This window comes from Hyaena hyaena, unplaced genomic scaffold (assembly GCF_003009895.1).
Source record: "Hyaena hyaena isolate Hyena2069 unplaced genomic scaffold, ASM300989v1 scaffold_425, whole genome shotgun sequence".
Taxonomy (NCBI): domain Eukaryota; kingdom Metazoa; phylum Chordata; class Mammalia; order Carnivora; family Hyaenidae; genus Hyaena; species Hyaena hyaena.
This window is the reverse complement of record NW_024081052.1, coordinates 1610981-1627595: the sequence shown is the minus strand read 5'-3', so window position 1 is coordinate 1627595 and position 16615 is coordinate 1610981. Positions and strand designations below refer to the sequence as shown.

At 37.3% G+C, this 16615-nt stretch overlaps 1 protein-coding gene and 1 non-coding gene across 2 annotated transcripts in view; one reads left to right on the top strand and one right to left on the bottom strand.

Moving 5' to 3' along the window:
• Positions 1 to 16615, bottom strand: part of RAD50 (RAD50 double strand break repair protein) — a 93180-nt gene that overhangs the window by 26330 nt on the left and 50235 nt on the right. Inside the window, exons 20-21 of the mRNA XM_039252564.1 lie at positions 11324 to 11451; positions 9797 to 10021 (exon numbers count right to left, since the gene is read on the bottom strand). Coding sequence (XP_039108495.1) covers positions 9797 to 10021; positions 11324 to 11451 — 353 coding nt within the window. The remainder of the gene's footprint in view (positions 1 to 9796; positions 10022 to 11323; positions 11452 to 16615) is intronic.
• LOC120245490 lies at positions 751 to 856 on the top strand. Its single transcript, XR_005531800.1, has one exon. It is a non-coding gene; the product is annotated as a U6 spliceosomal RNA (small nuclear RNA).

Genomic DNA, 16615 nt, shown 5'->3' with positions numbered 1-16615 from the left:
AGGGGTGGAAGGGGTACTTGAACAAATCACAGCTGAGAACTTCCCCAATCTGGGGAAGGAAACATACACTGAAATCCAAGAGGCACAGAGAACTCCACTCAGACGCAACTTGAATGAATCTTCTGCACGACATTTCATAGTGAAACTGGCAAAATATAAGGATAAAGAGAATTCTGTAAGCAGCTAAGGATAAACGGGCTTTAACATCCAATGGTAGACACATAAGGATAGTAGTAGACCTAGCTACTGAAACCTGGCAGGCCAGAAAGGAATGACAGGAAATCTTCAATGTGATGAACAGGAAAAATATTCAGCCAAGAATCCTTTATCCAGTAGGCCTGTCATTCAGAATAGAGATAAAGGTTTTCTAAAAACAAACAGAAGCTGAAGGAATTCATCACCACTAAACCAGCCCTACAAGAGATCCTAAGGGGAACTCTATGAGAGAAATGTTGCAAGTAACACAAAGTACCAGAGACATCACTAGAAGCATGAAACCTACAGATATCACAATGATTCTAAACCCATATTTTACAATAATAACACTGAATGTAAATGGACTAAATGCTCCAATTAAAAAACAGAGTATCAGAATGGATTAAAAAAACAAGACCCATCTAGTTGCTGTCTACAAGAGACTCATTTTAGACCTGAGGACACCTTCAGATTGAAAGTGAGGGAATGGAGAACTATCATGCTACTGGAAGTCAAAAGAAAGTTGAAGTAGCCATACTTAAAATGGACAAACTAGTGCTCACTCCGGCAGCACATATACTAAAACTGGAACGATACAGAGAAGATTAGCATGGCCCTGCACAAGGATGACACGCAAATTCGTGAAGCGTTCCATATTTTCTGATGGATGTGGGGGGAGGGGGGGGATGGGCATTGAGGAGGGCACTTGTGGGGATGAGCAATGGGTGTTATGTGGAAACTAATTTGACAGTAAATTATTTGTAAAAAAAAAAAAGGACAAACTAGAGTTGAAAGTAAAGGCTATAACAAGAGATGAAGAAGGGCATTATATAATAATTACAGGGTCTATCCATCAGGAAGAGCTAACAATGATAAATGTCTATGCGCTGAATTTGAAAGCACCAAAATTTAGAAAACAATCACAAACCTAAGTCATCTTTTTGGTAAGAATGTGCTAATTGCAGGGGGTTTTAATACTCCACTTACAGCAATGGACAGATCAACCAGACAGAGAATCACTAAATAAACAATGGCCCTGAATGACATATTGGACCAGATGGACCTGACAGATATATTTAGACCTCTACATCCCAAAGCAGTGGAACTTACTTTCTTCTCAAGTGCACATGATACATTCTCCAAGACAGATAACATACTGGGTCACAAAACAGCCCTCAATAAATATGTTAAGAACTGAGATTATACTATGCACACTTTCAGATCTTGATGCTATGAAACTTGAAATTGACCACAGGAAAAAGTCTGGAAAACCTCCACAGCATGGAGGTTAAAAAACATCTTACTAAAGAACGAATGGGTCAACCAGGCAATTAGAGAAGAAATTAAAAAATATATGGAAACAAATGAAAATGAAAACACAATCCAAACCCTTGGGGATGCAGCAAAGACAGTCCTAAGAGGAAAATACATGGCAATCCAGGCCTATATCAAGAAACTAGAAAAATCCCAAATACAAAATCTAATAGCACACTTAAAGGAACTAGAAGCAGAACAGTAAAAGACACCCCAAACCCAGCAGCAGAAGAAAAATGATAAAGATTAGGGAAGAAATAAACAATGTAGAAACCAAAAAAACAGCAGAACAGATCAATGAAACCAAGTGTTTTTTTGTAAAAAATAAACAAAATTGATAAGCCTGTAGGCAGGCTTCTCAAAAAGAAAAGAGAGAGGACCCAAATAGATAAAATCAGGAATGAAAATGGATTTATTGCACAGTCCTCAGAAATATAAGCAGTTAGCAGGGAATACTATGAAAAATTATATGCCAACAAACTGGACAACCTGGAAGAAATGGACACATTCCTAAATACCCACACACTTTCAAAATTCAAACGTGAAGAGAGAAAATCTGAACAGACCCGTAATTAGGGAAGAAACTGAATCAGTTATCAATCATCTCCCAACAAATAAGAGTCCTGGACCAGATGGCTTTCCTGGGGAATTCTACCAGACATTTAAAACAGAGTTAATATGGGGTGTCTGGGTGCTCAGCTGGTTAAGTGTCCGACTTCGGCTCAGGTCATGATCTCAAAGTTCGTGGGTTCGAGCCCCACGTCAGGCTCTGTGCTGACAGCTAGCTCAGAGCCTGGAGCCTGCTTCAGATTCGGTGTCTCCCTCTCTCTCTGACCCTCCCCTGCTCATGCTGCCTCTTTCTCTCTCTCTCTCTCTCTCAGAAATAAATAAAAAGAAAAAAAATAAAATAAAACAGAGTTAATACTTATCCTTCTCAAGCTGTTCCAAAAAATAGAAATGGAAGGAAAAATTCCGGATTCATTCTATAAAGCCAGTATCACTTTGATTGACAAACCAGACAGATTCAGCAGAAAAAGAGAACTATAGGCCAATATCCCTGATGAATATGGATGCAAAAATTCTCAACAAGATACTAGCAAATTGAATTCAACAGCAATATAAAAAGAATTATACATCATGATCAAGTGGGATTCATTCCTGAGCTGCAGGGCTGGTTTAATATTCACAAATCAATCAACGTGATACATCATATTAACAGAAGAAAAGATAAGAACCATATGATCCTGTCAATAGATACAGAAAAAAGATGTGAGAAAATACAGCATCCTTTCTTAATAAAAACACTCGAGAAAGTCAGGATAGAAGTAACATACTTAAACATCATAAAAGCCATTTACAAAAAGCCCACAGCTGATATCCTCAATGGGGGAAAACTGAGAGCTTTCCCCCTGAGATCAGAAACACGACAGGGATGTCCACTCTCACCACTGTTGTTTAACATAGCGCTGGAAGTCCTAGCATCAGCAATCAGACAACAAAATGAAATAAAAGACATCAGAATTCGCAAAGATGAAGTCAAACTTTCACTTTTCACAGATGACGTGATACTCTACCTGGAAAACCCAACAGACTCCACAAAAAGCCTACTAGAACTGATGCATGAATTCAGCAAAGTCGCAGGGTACAAAATCAATGTACAGAAATCAGTTGCATTTTTATACAATAATAATGAAGCAACAGAAAGAGAAATCAAGAAACTGATCCCATTCACAATTGCACCAAATACCACAAAATACGTAGGAATAAACCTAACCAAAGATTTAAAAGATCTGTATGCTGAAGACTGTAGAAAATTTATGAAGGAGGGGCGCCTGGGTGGCTTAGTCGGTTAAGCGTCCGGCTTTCGCTTGGGTCATGATCTCGTGGTTCGTGGGTTCGAGCCCCGCATCGGGCTCCGTGCTGACTGCCGGCTCGGAGCCTGGAGCCTGTTTCAGTCTGTGATTCCCTCTCTCTCTGACCCTCCCCTGCTCACTCTCTCTCTCTCTCTCTCCTAGAAATAAATAAAAAAAAATTAAAAAAAAAAAAAAAAGAAAATTTATGAAGGAAACTGAAGAAGACACAAAGAACTGAAAAAACATTCCATGCTCCTGGATTGGAAGAATAAATATTGTTAAAATGTCAATACTGCCCAAAGCAATCTACACATTCAATGCAATCCCAATCAAAATTGCACCAGCATTCTTCTCAAAGCTAGAACAAACAATCCTAAAATTTGTAAGGAACCACAAAAGACCCCAAATAGCCAAACTAATATTGAAGAAGAAAACCAAAACAGGAGGCATCACCATCCCAGACATTAGCCTACTACAAAGCTGTAATCACCAAGACAGTATGGTATTGGCACAAAAAGAGATACAGAGACCAGTGGAATAGAGAACCCAGAATTGGACCCACAAATGTATGGCCAACTAATCTTTGACAAAGCAGGAAAGAGTATCCAATGGAACAAAGACAGCCTCTTTAACAAATGGTGCTGGGAGAACTGGACAGCAACATGCAGAAGAATGAAACTAGACCACTTTTTTTTACCATACATAAAAATAAACTAAAAATGGATGAAAGACCCGAATGTGAGACAGGAAACCATCAAAACCCTAGAGGAGAAAGCAGGAAACAACCTCCTTGAACTCAGCCACAGGAATTTCTTATTTGACACATCTCCAAAGGCAAGGGAATCAAAAGCAAAAATGAACTATTGGGACCTCATCAAGATAAAAAGCTTCTGCATGGCAAAGGAAACAATCAACAAAACTAAAAGGCAACTGATGGAATGGGAAAAGATAGCTGCAAATGACATATCGGATAAAGGGCTGGTATTCAAAATCTATAAAGAACTCATGAAACTCCACATCAGAAAAATATATAATCCAGTGAAGAAATGGGCAGAAAACATGAATGGACGCTTTTCCAATGACGACATCCAGATGGCCAACAGACACACATGAAATGATGCTCAATGTCACTCATCGGGGAAATTCAAATTAAAACCATACTGAGATACCACCTCACGCCGGTCAGAGTGGCTAAAATGAGCAAATCAGGAGACTACAGATGCTAGCGAGGATGTGGAGAAACGGGCACCCTCTTACACTGTTGGTAGGAATGCAAACTGGTGCAGCTGCTCTGGAAAACAGTGTGGAGGTTCCTCAAAAAATTAAAAATAGAACTCCCCTATGACCCAGCAATAGCAGTGCTAGGAATTTACCCAAGGGATACAGGACTGCTGATGCATAGGGGCACATGTACCCCAATGTTCATAGCAGCACTTTCAACAATGGCCAAATTATGGAAAGGGAGCCTAAATGTCCATCAACTGATGAACAGACCAAGAAGATGTGGTTTATACAATGGACTACTACTTGGCAAGGAGAAAGAATGAAATCTGGCCACTTGGAGCAACATGGATGGATCTGGGAGGATATTAGGCTAAGTGAAATAAGTCAAGCAGAAAAGACAGATACCATATTTTTTCACTCATATGTGGATCTGGAGAAACTTAACAGAAGACCACAGGGGAGGGAAAGCGGGGGGTGGGGTGGGGAAGTTACAGAGGGAGGGAGCCAAACCATAAGAGATCCTTAAATACTGACAACAAACTGAGAATGGATGAGGGGTGGTGAGAGGGAAAAGTGGGTAGTGGGCACTGAGGAAGGCACTTGTTGGGAGGAGCACTGGGTGTTGCATGGAAACCAATTTCACAATAAATTATATTAAAAACAAAAACAAAAAACCCGCAAGAGTTCCTGTTTGGTGCATGCATACATTCCATGAGCCTTTCCAGACTCAGGAAGCTGTGTAATGTTAACGTATTCACTCACAATGAAAGAGACAAAAGATGTGGGCATGGAATAACCCCTTCTCCCCCCCCAAGTGTCTTTGGAACTCTTAACTTCATCCAACAAAAGTCTTAGTAGTATTCATTTTAAAACATAAATTAAAAAAAAATGACTAACTTAATTAGCTGATTCCCAGTTTTCATAGTAAATGGATCTAACATGTCTAAAATATTATGAGCTTCCACAAACTTGTACTTTCCCAAGTTATGGCTGTGTGATTCTGGGGCCACCTTTATGTCCATCATTAACTAAAATATTCTCATACTGAAAGCAGGGTCCTCCCGACTTCCTGATTCCTGTGATCTGATGCCAAAGCTGAGGCTGGTCTGCTGACAATGTACTTTCTGACCAGAAAAAAATTTAAAACAGATCCTGTCGGTATACTTCTCTTACCATCTAGGAGGATATTTTCCTTTTCAGAAAACAACAAAATCTGAGGTAACTGGTAATTCTGCCACAAATGCCCAGAAACATAATCAGATGTTTAAATAAAACGTATTTTACATTCACAGTTGAATTCATAAGAAATAAAGGGAAATCTCTATGTGATGAAGGCAAAGAGAAAATGAAAACCAGAATGATCATCTGATACTGCAGCTAACCTTTGTTATTATCAACCAGAAGATGAGACACAAGTCCCAAGTGAGGCACAAAGTTAGAAGTGATTCCCAACTTAAAGGCTGAGACCCTCTTTTTCTTTTTGAGAGAGATAGGTAGAGGAAGACGGAGAGAGAATCCCAAGCATACTCCACCTCAGTGCAGAGCCCGATGTGGGGCTCAATCCTACTGCTATGAGTGATAATGTGAGAGAGTACAAAATATGAGTATTTAAAATGAGTAAAGACATACAAGAAGAAATCAAAATTCTAAGGAAAAATATGAAAAAAGAATTTCTGAAAGAACAAAATGGAACTTACAGAAATTAAAAGTTTTAGGGGTGCCTGGGTGGCTCAGTCAAGCATCTCACTCTTCATTTTGGCCTAGGTCACTATCTCACGATTCTTAAGTTTGAGCCCCACATTGGACTCTGTGATGACAGTGCGGAGCCTGCTTGGGATTCTCTCTCCTTCCCTCTCTCTACTCCTTCCTTACTTGCGTGCACACTCATTCCCTTGTTCTCTCTCTCTCAAAATAAACAAACTTAAAAAAAAGTTTTTAAAAAGGCAACTATTAATAGGCAGCACAAACAGCAACTAAAGAATTTATGCCTGGAAAATATTTATGAGGAAGCTGCCCAGTTTATTACCAGTATATGTAAGGTAAGGATAACAAAGTTTATTTCTGTCTAAAGGGAAGAATAAAGAGAAATGAGGAAAGTATAATATTTGAAGAGATAATACATGAGGACTTTCCAAAAGTAATGAAAGCTATCAATCCTCAGATGAGTAAGTACAGTACTTGAACAGAAGAACTAAAAGAAAAATGCAGAATGATGGAGACAAAGAAAATCCTTAAGAGAACAAGGGCATATTACCTCCAAAGGAATAATTAGAATGATTTCTCAGCAACAACTGCAGAGGCCAGGATAAAATGGAATATTTTCAGAACGGTAGAAGAAAAAAAACAAACAAACCAAAACCTCTCAATCTCTGCCCAACTAATATTTCTGAGAGCAAAGACTTTTCAATGGCTGAAAGAGAATTCACTACCAACAATTCTACACCGAAAATATTAGTAAGGGCTATACTTTGGGGGCAGAGGGGAGGGAAGGGAAATGGAAAAAAGAGAGTAGAATTTTTTTTAAAAATTGGTAAACATGAGGGTTTATCCAAATAAACACTGAGCTGGGCACCTGGGTGGCTCAGTCAGTTAAGTGTCCAACTTCGGCTAAGTTCATGATCTCACCACTCCTGAGTTCGAGCCCTGCATTGGGCTCTGTGCTGACAGCTCAGAGTCTGGAGCCTGCTTCAGATAGTATGTCTCTCTCTCTCTCAGCCCTTCACCTGCTCATGCTTTCTCTTTCTGTCTCATAAATAAAACATAAAAAATTTCAAAGAAGCACTCGGCATGAAACTACCACCACAGTAGTAATTATTACTACTTTGAAAGGATGCAAAACACTATGAAAAGAAAATGGTGGACAACAAAAACACTGCAGAGAAGATTATCTATATTCAGAAAGATGATAAAGCAATTCACATTAAAGCCATGGCATTGTCCCCCCAACATTGCTAATCCAAGAGGTCTGGAGCTCTGGAGATGGAGGCTGAGAATTTGCATTTCTAACAAGTTTCAAGGTGATGATGATAATGCTGCCTCAGGACCTCTTTCAAAATCAATAGCACTTGATTTTAAGTCAAAAACACATATTAAAAATTTTAAGGTACATGTCCAAATAAATAAAAGAGACTGTATCATTTACAACTCAAAGAAGGGAAAAAGGAATAAAAAAAAAATAAATTGTCCCATAGAAGGCAGGTAAGTTGGGAAAAAAAAAAGAACTAAATACAACTCTCTAAGTTATCACTCAAAATGAATTAAAACGACAATTTAAACAAAGATGGTGAGACTAAATAAAAAACAAAATTCTGTTACTTGCTGAATATATAGTAAGGCTATAGTAATTAAGTCAGTCTCAGTAATGGCAAAAAGACAAAGTGACGTGACACAAAACAGAAAATCCAGGACAGACTCACGCACATAGGGAATTCTGATATATAACCAAGGTGGCACTTCAAATCACTGAGAAAAGGACTAGTCCATAAGTAGAGCCACAGTGGCTGGTTATCCAGGGAAAAATGAAACTAGATTCCTACCTCTCATTGTATATAAAATTCAACTTAGAATTAAATACTTACATGTAAAAAGCAAAACTAAACTTTTAGAAGAAAATATAGTAGCAGGGAAAGATTTCTTAAGACCAAAAAGAGCTAAATAGAAAAGATTTCTGGGGCACCTGGGTGGCTCAGTCTGTTGAACATCTGACTTTGGCTCATGTTATGATCTAACAATTTGTAAGTTCAAGCCCCGTGTTGGGCTTTCCAATTTGAGTAAAGAGCCCACTTCCTATCCTCTGTCTCCTTCTCTCTCTGCTCCTTCCCTGTTAGCTCTCTCTCTCTCAAAAATAAATAAGCATTAAAAAAAATAAATAAAATTTAAAAGAAGATTTGTAAATTCAACTAACTCAAAATCAAATGTGTTCATTAAAAGACACTATAAGGTAGAAAGATAAACATAAAAAGCTTGAGGAGATATTTATAATACATATAACTAAAAAAAAATTGAAATGCAGAAGAGATAAAGAACATATGCAGATCACTACCACTACCAATAAGACATTAAAATTGGATGAAAGACACAAACATTTCAAAGAGGAAAAACAAGATTAAACAAGATGATACAGAGAATGAACTAAGGGCTGCTGGAGGGGAGGGCGGTGGGTGGGGTTAAATGGATGATTGGCATGAAGGAGGGTACTTTTTGGGATGAGCACTGGGTATCATACGTAAGAAATGCATCACTGGGTTCTACCCCCCAAGCCAAGATACAATGTATATTGTTAATTAACTTCAATTGAAAGGAAGAAAAGGAAGGAAGATCATTAGAGATCAAGGGACTACAAATGAAGACCACTATGATTTACCATTGTAAACCCACCAGATTCACTAAAACTAATAAACTGACAAAATCAGTGTCAGACAATGCATCAGAGAAAAACTTTACATTCTGCGAGCAGTGCAGTTTAGTAAAACTCCTTGGAAGACAAATTTAACATTATTTTGTGAAAATGAGTGCCAAAAATTTTACTGTTACATATGCTCGAGAAAATCTCTTATACTTTTGCGCCAGAAGACATCAAGAATGTTCCTAGCAGCAAAGGTTTTATTAGTAAAGACAGAGAAACAGCACAAATGTCCATCTCTAAGAAAATGGATACAGTGCAGTATATTCCCATGACACAATTCTGTACATCAGTGAAAATGAATGAATAAACTATAGCTACAAGAAACCTGAGTATATAAAAACCAAATAAAATAGAAAAGGCGAATCCTGGAAGTGGATACAGAATATGGTATTTTTTTAAAAGCTCAAAAAACCCCCCCAAAGTACATATGATAAAATTACTATTTTTTTTTTTTTGAAGCTGATAAAGCAAAAATATGTGTCAGTGCTTCTGGGGAGTAAAGAGGACAGAAGGTTGAGATGAGGAGGAGCACCTAAGTGGATCCCACTGAGTAGTAATGGAAGAGTTCACGGAATGGGTGTGGAGGGTGGTATTAAGGCGTAGTCTTTAAGATTAGTATGCTTTAAAACTTAACTTTGTAACTTAAGAAAGCATACATGTGTATGTACACATACATACATATTTTTTCCCATTCTTTGGTATGTATTAACTATATATAATAAGTGAAAAAAGGGGGAAATATGGCTACCAACACTCTAGTTGATACTGACTGCAGTGGGAACCCAATTCCCAGTCCAATACTTACTGGTCAAGGGTCTTATAATAAATGTCCAGATCCTTGTTCACAAGCTCTGTTGTTCTCATAACAATCATCATTTCCCTGTACTTTTCCTCTGCATCCCGAAACTGAGGTTCTCGAAGTTCTCTCTTAAAATGAATAATTTCTTCCTCATAACCCTTCTGTCGCCCTATTGCCAAACTGTGATTTCTTTTTATATTGTCTATTTTTTCTTCCAACTTCTGATGCTCACTATAAAAGGTAAAAATAACAGTTAAGGACCATTTTTAGCTATCAGCAGCCTGAAATGGAAAAGCTAGATCTCTTTAGATATATAATAAGTGTCTCCTTATTAAGGCTTTAGTACTAAAGAAAATTTTCCTTTTTCCCAAATCTCTGAAGCATCCAGGTATCTAAAGCTGTTTTCTGTGTGCAGAGTAAGGCACTGAACAAGTTCCTTACTTTTAAAGCATTAACCTAAAAAAAGTACTGCTGGCGATTCAATGACAAATTCACAAAATTCTGACTGTGAACCAAGAATGCAGTTATCAACACTGAGAAGTTACTAAGAGGTATCATCATTTTGTTCACAGTATGTCAGAGATAAAATACAATTTCATCTCAAACTATTAGTTTCTGTGGTATTAATAAAAGTTTGTACTCTACAAAAATAAAATTTCACTTGCCCAAGTAGAAACATAGTTATAACCCAAAAAAGTAAAATACACAAACTTTTCTGATAAGTTGGGAGGTAATACAGATTTGAATGTGTGCTTTAAAATCTTATTCATTAAAAAAAAAATCTTACTCATTTAACAGTTACTTATTAAGCACATTTTAAGTTAAGCACTGCTCTCCAGTTAATGGACATTCTTAGAGAACTGGCCTGATTATGTTTTGTTGACATTTCTCTTGCACGCTTAGTTGAAGACAGTTCTGAAAAAGCGCTGATGTACTTAGCAGTCTGAATGAATATAAAAATCACTGTTATGTACCAAGCACAGAAGAAATTATAAAAATTTTGTTCTTCAGTAGCAAAGAATAAACTGTTTCAATTTTAAGTATCTTCTAAAAGCTTTACTCTTTCAACTTCCACATGGAGAGCACTAGCAATGCAATGTTAAAGAGCTGAGGCTTGGGAGCTAGGATATCTGGGTCACTTTCCAGGCTTTCGTCATAATTTCCTGTGGATTTTTTTTCTGAATCTCAATGTCCTAATGCTTTAAAAATGAGACTGAAGATGAAGAACTCTTCCAGTTATGAAGTCTGATTTCTTCAATATATGAAAGAGATTTTTAAACAGCTAACTGGGGAAATCTGGGGACTTTGCATTTTTAATCCTGCCCATCACTACAGTAGGACTATAGATTCTTTATCACTTCTTTAGTACTTCAATTTGTAAAGCCCTGACCTAGAGTTGCATAAAAAACTACATTCACCTTCCCGTAAGTCTCAAGGCATACTTATGCTAAAATTCTTTTAAAAAACTGTACTGAATATTGTTCACATTTCAATAAAAAGATCTTTATTTAAAGACTCATTTTAAAAACATACTTTTTCATTTGTAAAACCTGCATTTGACCCATTTCCTTCAAATGCTGTTTTCTTTCTTCTTCAACTTCTTTTAGTTCCTCACTTCTTTTTCTTAAAGTAAGGTTATCCTGTAGCCATCTTTCTTGTATCTAAATAATATTAAATTGGTTAACAAAAACAAGTTACTAACATGAGACTCAATATACAGTTGTTGACAGGTGGCACTAATTCTGCTTTACTTAGACTCATGCTAAACTCAACAGAGGGAGAATAAGCCAGTGTGAAGGGATGTTGAGGCCTGGAATATTCTGGCTGGCTCATAAATACACAAAACAGATATTTAAAAGATGAAATAAAAGAATATAACTAGATGTTTATCTTATACCTATACCTCATTGGATCATCTTGCATAGGGACCCCACAGTAGAGCCTACTGATGTAAAAGATCACCAGAGAGAAATATACTATCAGTCTCTCCTCACTTTTTCCCCTAGTTGTATCTGTCTGCTAATATGTGCCAAGGTTGTAAGATGCTGTTAGGTATGTCAGATAAGATCTTCACTTCTGGCCGACAAATAGTCACAAAACAGTCAAAAATTTCACAAAAATAATATTTATCTACATATTTGATGACACTTTTCCTGGCCACTGAATTGAATTCAAAATTTAAAAAGTCAGCTGTTCTGAGTATTTCTGTCCTTAAAAAAGAGACCCAATCACTTAGCAGCAGCAGCAACACCAACACAATTATTTCAGTAATTTTCCTGATGACTGTGGACAAAGTTGTCAAGAACCAAATAACAAACAGTCTGTAAGCTGACTCTTTGGAATATAGAAAAAAAAAAATCTCTTGCAGAAACAGGTTTGGCTCATAAAAGCCTGAATATAAGAAACTCATCCCAAGTTTAGAGTCTGGACTTCTAGAAGAGGAAGCTAGGACCCTCCTGCAGTAAAATCCTGAAATAAATCCAGTAGCGTGGGATCTGGGAGGGAGTGGCAGACCTTGGGCAGTATTGGCACAGGAATTACTAAGAAATAAGAATTTGAGAGGTGGACGAGAAGGGACTTCTTCATAGGGGGACTTCTGTCACATGCTTAAGCCTGCCCATCTGTCAATCACTAATTTGAGGTAAGTTTTTTCCTCAAACTGTCATTAAGGTCACCTGCCGTTTTCCTGCCAACAGAAATACAAATATAAACACACACACACACACACACACACACACACACACACACACACGATGTGGCTCAGTCGGTTGAACGTCTGACTTCAGCTCAGGTCATGATGTCAGTTCGTGGGTTCGAGCCCTGTGTCGGGATCTGTGCTGACAGCTCAGAGCCAGAAGCCTGCTTCCAATTCTGTGTGTGTCTCTCTCTGTCCCTCTCCTGCTAATGATCGGTCTCTGTCTCTCAAAAATACATAAATGTTAAAAAAAAAAAAATTCATCCATAAGAGATTATGCTTGTACTTTTTCCTTCTTAGGATCAGAAAGCTAAGTATTTCTTTTTTTTTTTTTTTTAGGTCAGCTTCTAGTCGCCCTTACCTGTCATTTTGGAAGACAGTATATAGCACAGTAGTTAAGGAGCACAAGTTTTGGACTCAGGTATACTTAGGCTCAAATCTCAGCATTACAAAGCTTTCATATTTGATGACTTTGGACAAATTAGTTTACATTCTGAGTCCCATTTTACTTATATCATAGTGATAACAATACCACCTATCATATAGAGCTGATATGAAGATTAAATGAGTGAACATAAGTAACCAGCTCAGTAGCTGATAGGGAAATGCTTTTTGGCTCAAATGTGTCCTTGAGAATTCCAATTATTGTTTACAAAAGAAACCACTGGAGAAAGAGAAAAGAAAGCCAGATGCAGTTATAATACAACAGAATTGTTTTTCTGTTTTAAGAGCAATTTGACAATGTAAGGTCAAGTTCTCTTTCTGTTACTATTTTTGTGATCTGGGGCAAGGCAGGTTACCTCCAGTTCCTTTTGTCTAAAAAAAGGAGGGAGGTATGTTATTAAACTACCAAATTTTTTATTCGGTGGACTAAATTTAGTAGAGCTTAAGCATGTAAATAACTTACAATCAGGCTCAAATCTTAAATATTAACTCCAGTCATCCAGCTCAGATGACAGTTAATACGTGCAGTGGGGTACCTAAAGCAAACCTAAAAATTAGCTGCCTTCTAGGCAACTGTGATGCAGTAGTACACAGAATAGATGGAGTACAATATCCACCAAGTCTGGCTGGGAAAAAGGCCATATAATTCCAGAGGACAGCCTGGAAGCTCACAATGCTCTGGCTCAGTGAATGAAACAGCAGAACCCCTGGGGAACTGTAACAAAGCACACATGCCTCTGCTCATGCCCCCCAAATTCTTATTTACTGGCCTATAATGGAAACACAGCCGTGTATATTTTTAATAACAGAGGCGTTCTTTAGAAAATTGAGATGTAATTCATGTACCATAAAATTCACCATCTTAAAGTATGTAATTCAGTGGTTTTAGCATATTTACAAGATTATACCACCAACACTACTATCATATTTCAGAACGTTTATCACCCCAGAAGGAAATCCACTACACATTAGCAATCACTTGATTCCCTTCTTCCCCTAGCTCCTGGAAACACTAATTTGTTTTCTATCCCTATGGATATCTGCATTTCATATAAATAGAATCAAACAATGTGTGGTCTTTTGTGATTGGATTCCTTTATCACTAAGCATGCTATTTTCAAGGTTTATCCATGTTGTAGCGTATATCATTATTTCATTCTTTTTCAAGGCTGAATAATTTTCCATGGTGTGAGGGTTAATGTTCTATGTCAACCTGACTGGGCCATGGGGTGCTTAGACATTTGTTTGGAAATGTCAGTGGAACATTATTTGGTAGAACATTATTCTGAGTATGTCTTGAAATTAACATTTGAATTGGGAGACTAAAATAGGATGTCCCCCCCTAATGTGGGTGAGCCTCATCATATCAACTGACAACGACCTGAAAAGAACAAAAATGCCAAGTAAGAGGTAACTCCTCTGGCCTCAATCTATAAGCTGGAACAGCAGTCTTTTCCTCTATTCAGATTTGAACTGAAACCTCAGCTCTCCTAGTTCTTAGGCCTTCAAACTGAGGCTGGAACTATACCATCAGCTCCCCTTGGTTTCCATCTTGCCAACTACAGATCTTGGGAGTTCTCAGCCTCCACAATCATGTGAGCCAATTCCTTATAATGAACTCCTTTATATAAATTTGTATATAGGTATATATCCTGTTGGTTCTGTTTCTCTGGAGAACCATAATACATATGGTTATAACCACATTTATCCATTCATCAGCTGATGACCATTTGGGTTATTTCCCTATTTTGACTATTGTGATTAATGCTGCTAGGAATATTCTTTTACAAGTTTTTATGTGAACATGTTTAAAACTTTCCTATTTGTATACTTAGGAGTAGTAAAACCCAGGTAATTCTAATGGGTGCTCCTAGCTCTCTAAACACTCCAACATTTATCTTAGGCTAATCATACCACCTTCCAAAGAACCTCACCAAGGGAAGATAAAAAAAGATGCTGAAACAAATAGGGGAAAAAAAAGTGGGAAGCCTGGATGGCTCATTCAGTTAAGCGTTCAACTTTGGCTTACATCATGATCTCATGGTTTTGGGAATTCAAGACCAGCATGGACCTCTGTGCCGCCAGCTCAGAGCCTGGAGCCTGCTTCAGATTCTGTGTCTCCCTGCCCTCACAAAAATAAACAAACATTAAAAAAATTTTTTAAGCCCCAAGATGTTTGCTAAAAATGGATTTTTATTAATCTACACAGTGTCCTCCTTGCCATGAATGCTTATGGGAGACATTTTTATCTGGTTTGAGTACAGGGAACTGGCGTCCTTTCAGCTCTGAGACCATGCAAATCTTAACTTAGTGACTTCTCATCTTCATATGACTAGTAAAATCTTTAACAAGCATATCACATTTCATGGGCTACATTTTTTTTTTAATAGTTTATTGTCAAGTTGGTTTCCATATAACACCCAGTGCTCATTCCCACAAGTGCCCTCCTCCTCATGGGCTACATTTTATATACTTACTACTCTCCTGGTTTTACCTTCTTGTCCTTATTTCCACATAGCCTCATTTTTCCACTAACTCAAAATGTTATTTGGCATTGCTCTATGTATATAACTTATTAAATAATCTCTGGAACAAGGCAGATTACAAAAGTAAATACAGTCAGATCTATGAAGTTTAGACCATCAACTTAATAAGGATCACAGATGAGTAAATCTTAATGATCTCTGCATATGTTTATATATGGAGGAACACTAATGATTTATAAATTGTGATTTTACATAGATAACCCTATATAAACTAGTGATAACTAAGTACTATACACATGATCATATATTTATAGTTATTCAGCATTTATTAGGTGGCAAAGATTTACTTTTTTTAAAAGATTTAAAAAAAAAAAAAAAGACTATCTTTTAAAGTAATCTCTATAACAACATGGGGCTCGAACTCACAACCCTGAGATTAAGAACTGCATACCCCACTGACTGAGCCAGCCAGGCACCCCTAGATGACAGAGATTCACTTTTGACTAATAATCATATATTTGAAATACCTGGCACTATGGCTAGAAGCCCTGCAGACAGCTGATACAGCTAATCTTCAAAAAGATTTTTAACCACCATTTATAACTAGGTGATTAAAGCATTCATATAGCAAATTTTGTTTAAAACAGCAGGAAGAGGGGCAACAGGGTGGCTCAGTCGGTTAAGCATCCGACTTCGGCTCAGGTCTTGATCTCACGGTTCGTGGGTTCAAGCCCCGCGTCGGGCTCTGTGCTGACAGCCAGCTCAGAGCCTGGAGCCTGCTTCAGATTCTGTATCTCCTTCTCTCTTTGACCCTCCCCTGCTCACGCTGTCGCTCTCTCTCAGAAATAAATAAAACATTAAAAAATAAAAAATAAAAAAAATAAAACAGCAGGAAGAGAGAAATTATATAGCTTTTAAAGACATTAGCTATCATGCTTATATAAGGAATTATCTTTAACAAGATAATTTCTCAATGTGATTTTAATTAAAATGCAAAAATTTCCTTAAAAGGAGAAATGAAATAAGAATCAACTGAAAAATGACTTAATACCATAATATTTTGCTTGTAACTTTTACAATTATACCTCCATCCCTGTTTTGTGTGAATTTATCTTACATTAAGAAAAGAAAGAAAAAATAAAGATATATGTAGGGTATTCATTGCCACCACTTGTAGTAAGAAAAAAGTACTTATGGTAA